This window comes from Leiobunum rupestre, chromosome 8 (genome assembly GCF_980474605.1).
Source record: "Leiobunum rupestre chromosome 8, qqLeiRupe1.1.hap1, whole genome shotgun sequence".
In the NCBI taxonomy this organism is placed as follows: domain Eukaryota; kingdom Metazoa; phylum Arthropoda; class Arachnida; order Opiliones; family Sclerosomatidae; genus Leiobunum; species Leiobunum rupestre.
In genome coordinates, this window is record NC_143391.1 from 39,252,483 (window position 1) to 39,258,085 (window position 5,603).

At 37.6% G+C, this 5,603-nt stretch overlaps 1 protein-coding gene across 1 annotated transcript; it reads right to left on the reverse strand.

The window, feature by feature from the left end:
- Positions 1-684: 684 nt before the first annotated feature.
- On the reverse strand, positions 685-5,168 carry LOC149933374 (uncharacterized). Its single transcript, XM_090156699.1, has 2 exons — positions 5,078-5,168; positions 685-1,423 (listed from the first exon to the last, which is right to left on the reverse strand). Exon 2 carries the CDS (start codon positions 1,417-1,419, stop codon positions 895-897), a length of 525 nt encoding a protein of 174 aa, XP_090012825.1. The 5' UTR covers positions 1,420-1,423; positions 5,078-5,168; the 3' UTR covers positions 685-894.
- Positions 5,169-5,603: the final 435 nt, after the last annotated feature.

The window sequence follows — 5,603 nt, forward strand, 5'->3', positions numbered from 1 at the left end:
TTGAGCATACCTTTTCTTTCAATTAAAATACCACGAGTCAATGTGGAAATGAATTCCACATTTATGGCTTGAGGATATTGTTATTTAAGTGGATTCATTAATCTGTTCAAAATATTTCCAGATATCTTTTACACTCCATGTGGAACGTAAAAACTAATCATATGCCTTCCCAGGCAAAAGCATTTTTTTGATGAGAGCTATTTTACCACCAGACACTACATCACGCTTCAACGTTTACCACCTGTATTAATCCGCCTACCAGTATCAAACGTTACAATGATATAGTTAATAATTTCGTTCCCCCCCCCCCCCCTTGGGGCAACGAAATAAAAAGCCACTTGCACGATGTAACGTTTATAGTTAGTGTAGGGATATCTTGGCTAGCGTGGCTTGAAGAGCTGGCCACCACCCTCCTACGCATCGTAACCCGGATACCTGAATTAATGTCTTTAAAAGTCGCTTGATGACTTAGGTATTAGCCTATAGCTGAGTATTATTATTATTAACTGCCCTGTACTACTTATCCCAAAACATTTCGTAAACCCAAATTTGAAATGAACGTAACAGGTTAAAATTTAAGAACAATTATGTTTTACTATAAGTTTAATTACAGTACACGTATAAACGTAACTTTCAATGAAAAACAAAAAGTAAGTTAAGGAAAAAAGTATGAAAGGTCCACGACATATCCTACAAAGGTACTGTCTAATAGCGAGGCTCATCTTATCCTACACTTCTGAGATTCGAATCAATAAGAAAACGATTGCCACATATGTTAAATTACTAATATTTTTACCTTACTAAAAGTAACTTTAAAATGAAAAACTAAAAAATTATAGTAAGTTAAGGAAAAAACGGAAGAATGTCCACAACATATCCTGCTAAGGTCCTGGCTTAAAAGCGAGATCCACCTCGTCTTCCACATCCACTGCCGGAAGCACCTCCACGTCTAATGCCTGAAGCTCCTCCACGTCCACTCCCTGAAGCACTTCCATGTCCACTGCCCGAAGCGCCACCACCGTACTTGTGCTGTTTAATGACTTCGCAAACTTCTGGGTTCCCGTACCGGAAGGCCAATTGCTGCGGAGTTCTTTTATGGGCGTTCTTAGCGGTGTAGTTGGCTCCATTCTTCAACAGATGCTCAGCCATGTCTTCGTTACCAATGTAAGAGGCAAAGTGCAATTGGGTATCACCGTGTTCGTCCCTTTGTTCGATGTCAGCGCCGTGTCGCAACATCGTCGACACCACCTCCTTGCTTCCAGACTTGCAGGCATGGACGAAGGCGGTTTCGTTGAAATCGGGATCTTTGGCGTTGATGTCCGCTCCAGCCCGGATCAGGCTTCCAATCCGCGCATTCTCCGCCAGTTGGGCTGCTTCCCAGAGCTGAGCGTTCAAATTGGATTGTTGGTTATGGCTCATGATCCTAAATGACAGAAAGATTAGGTTCCAAGCTCTTAATAACGGGTATGGTTTAACCAAGATTCCAAGAATGTAAGTATTTCTACTGTATAGTGAAACTATTATTTTCCTCATCTCGCCCTCGCAGTATGCGGAGTAGTCGTAGCGGTGTTAGCTAGGACTATGAATGGCCCGTACCCTAGAATGGAAAATTGTATTCCTCTAATACGGGCTCCCTGTCGCATCTACGCTAACGTAGCTCGAGCAAAAACTTGAACCTAAGCCTGTAATTAACATATATGCGTGTACATATACTTTCGAAGGATGATAAAATTAGCGAATATGTAGATTAGTCCATTATGAAAAGGGATAAAAAAGCTAAACCCTAAACAAATTTGAAGAAATTTAAAAACTTACTAATAGCTCGTACCGATAGGTCTTCGAGCAAACAAAAAGACGCGAGTGAAAAAATAAATTAAATTAAATAAATTAAATTAGCCAGAAATTCCAACGGTAGACCGGTTTCGTCCTATTTGGGACTCATCAGTACCGTGCGAGAAATCTGGCTTGCGACTATTAAACCGAAAAGAGAAACTAAGCCTAAACATTAAAAATTTCAAAACGAGTTGCGTAGCAACGGAAAGCCGAATAGGGGGAGAGTGGTGGAGAATAGTAGATAGGAGATGCTAGATGTTCGAAGTAGCATAAGTGGATCCACTTATGGAAGTAGTAACGTTTTTTTTTATTTAGTAGTGGAAATTGATTTTAATTAGTGGATGAAGTTGAATATTTGGTTTTAGTAGCAAAATATTGTAATATCTAATTAAGGAATATATATTTACCATTATTGGTCTCTTTTTTTTCTATTGTAAAAAACAGTATAGTTGTGTTCTTTAAAAATTAAATTGAACGCTTTTCCTTGTTTCATTGTAAAAAGTATAAAAACAAGTGAGGTGCCAACAACTAGCAGACGAAAATATTTTCTTAAGTTCAAACTATTTCCGCTAGATGTCTATATTGTATTAGTTTCATTGGTTTAACGTTGCCAAGCCTCCCTACCCAGTCTATCCCATAATTTCCATCCTCCTAGGTGTTAACAAACGATTTTTTATTTAGCTCATAATCCCTATAAAGGTAAGCCAAATCGAACCGATATCCGCGGCTACGATTTTTATTACATTTATATAGTCATAAGCCTATCATAAGGTCCCCATAGGCAAAGGTTTAGGCCAAATTTTTGATGATCACATACCCGTTATTAAGAGGTAGGTATTAAAAATCTGCACCTCCTAGTGGCTACGTCCTCAACTATGTATTTCTGAAAGAAATTTCGCGAAATGCATTAGCTGAAAACTATTCGTGAGTTCTGAACCGTTAAGAGAACGGCCTAGGACTGAGCTGTAACGTCACGCAAAAGTTCTGGATAGTTCAGAACTTTTGTACGAATAGTTGTGATTCGTACGATTTGACGTACGCAGCCCGATGTGCAGACGAATTTTAGAGATTTCAACCTTGAGTTCCGACCAGTACTTGCTCTTGAGCAGGTACCATTTAGAACGGTTCCGAACGGTTCAACAAGAGGTTCTTGTCTGCGAATAGTTTGCATTTGGGTAGTTCTAGAATTTTTTTTGCCGAATAGTGCGCATGGGGACTGGTTGAACGGTTCAGAACTCACGAATAGTTTTCAGCTATTATGAATGCGCACAAGCCGTGCGCGAACGTTTTTGAACTTAGAACCACGCGGGAGCAATATCCGCCGCGAGCCCTTAGCCAAGGCTTATTCACAATCTTATCGCTTAAAAACTTTAAATTAACACTTATATTTGCAAAATGATCCTCGAAAAATGATTCATCAGAACCTAAAACTGGCTATTAGAAATAAGAGTTGTTTCTCAGTGGCGTAGACAAGGGGTGGTTTCCGGGTCCAGACCCCCCCCCCCTTGGGCCTACCTTTGACTGTACTAAATTTCCACCCCTTCTCGACACCCTCTTAACATTCACATATTTCGACCCCCTGGTGTTTCTGAAGGTATTTTTTTTTTCAAATTTGAGATTTAGACGCGTTTTGTGTGGCATTTATCAACCCTAGCGTGGCTGCTCTACCAAGTAAGATAATATTTTAATTTTGAAAAATAAGATGTCGCTACTGCCCTATCGTCGTACGTTAATTTTCCTTCTCTCCAGGACAACGCCCCTATGGTACACCTTTACTTGTGGGCGACCTTATGATAGGCTTATGATATAGTTTGAATGAAAAGTAGGGTAGTCTGATTGAAATCAATCCGATTAAAATCAAATATTTTAAACAAATCACTATTAAGTTTTTATAAAAATTTAATAAAATGGTTGGTGTCACAATGAAAGTTCAGAGAAAATAATTAGTAATAATTAGAAATAAAGTAATTTAATTCGGATTAATTTATATTTTTGGGTTCAATTCAATCAATTAAATTATATTTTATTTTTATTATATCTCACTCAGCAGTGATTGTAGGTGGTGATTTTGGAAAATTACTCCCTTGATAATAACCCTCGGCTGCTATAATAAATGGACAAAAATGCGAATCATAACCTTTTGTGACAAAAATTTAAATCTTTTGTCCTAAAATCAGGATTGTCCTTTTTTTATTTAATTTAAATAAATAAGTTATCTATTTGTTATAAATCGGATTTTAGGAAATTGACCTTTTCCAACCAAAGTTAGCTCTTTTTGGTATATCTGAATATGACAACCCTGCTAACTTATCGGACGACTGAAAATGAATTTGCCTGGGGCGCATCAAAATACTAAGAATTCTCAGTTCTCAAAATTTTGACGGTCCTTCTCTCAGGGAGTGACGTAATCTCTTCTCACGAGATATTTAACGTCGTCTGCTTTCCCTAGCTTTGGCAGTGTAATGGTCGCCATTTTGAGCGGGTTTCTCAATACGAAAAAGCATTGGTGACGTAGACCCCTATACAAGTGGTAGAGCTCTATATTTATTGTAAACTAAGCCTTTGACAATAAATATTATTTTTACACGATTTCCCGACAATATATGAAATTGACTTAACATTCGGCTTTCTCTGAAATTCATTTTCGACGACGAAAGTATAATACTGTTTAATTTCTTCAGTAAACTGACTAAAATATTAGCTGCCCTTTTTTATAATTTCCCCCTTTTTGTATCTTTAGAAGAATCTTTTTACATTTGACGCTTTTTAGCGAATTCTCACGGGGAGGAAAATTATCACGAAGAACTCTTCTCAAGAGAAGAATTCCTTGGATTTTGACGCGCCCCTGGCAGAGCCGTTTCTTCACACCGAAAAATGGCGGATCTTGGCGTTGCTTTAATATTTGCCTAACTTAGACGACGTTATTTTCAATTATCGACTTAAAGCTATTAATTTAACGGATTTTTAATTTTCTTTTCTTAAAAAATTAATTAAAAATTCAGATGCAGCGGTAATGTGAACTAAAGTTTAAATTTAATAATAAAATTGCATTTTAATTTCGTTTGCTCTGATTTGGCTTTGCTAAAGATCCTACTTTTGTACATTTTCATAAATACATTGTAGTGTAATGGGTGATTTAAATCAATTACTTTCTTTTAAAATAATAACTTAGATCAGTCAACCCTATCTAAAATGCTCTAACTTAATTAAAAAATATAATTGGGATATTCAAAATTAATCTCACCTAAAATATTTCGTCGCAGCCAAAGTTAGTTTCACTCTCGTCTTTACAAATTTCTCTTCGGACAAAATTTAGCTCACAATTTAGGCTCTTGCTGGGTCAAAAATCCAAATGGCAATTTCCAAATGATTTTTACCCACTACCGCCAAGCGCTATCCCCTTCCGTTGTCCCCCCCACCCACGTGACCTCTTTCCCCTTAAAATTAAAATGACCTTGGGGTTTCCGAGAAAAAGCGTCCATAAAATTCCCTCAGCCCTCAAAATAAGTAGAACTTTTCCAATAGACTAATAAAAACAAGATAGCACAGCTACAATAAAAGCCTCTTCCTCCTAGCACTCTTGATTTTACCCCTTTGATTAAAAACCGCGGCTCAGCACTGGCATAGGTAGATAGAGAGAACTAATACCAGTCGAATGACACCTGAATTAAATTTATATCGAGTGCCGTTGAAGAGAATTTGTCGATTCCCGGGGACCTATACGGAGTTATAGACTATACGGACCTATACCTTCCACTGTTTTATTCACC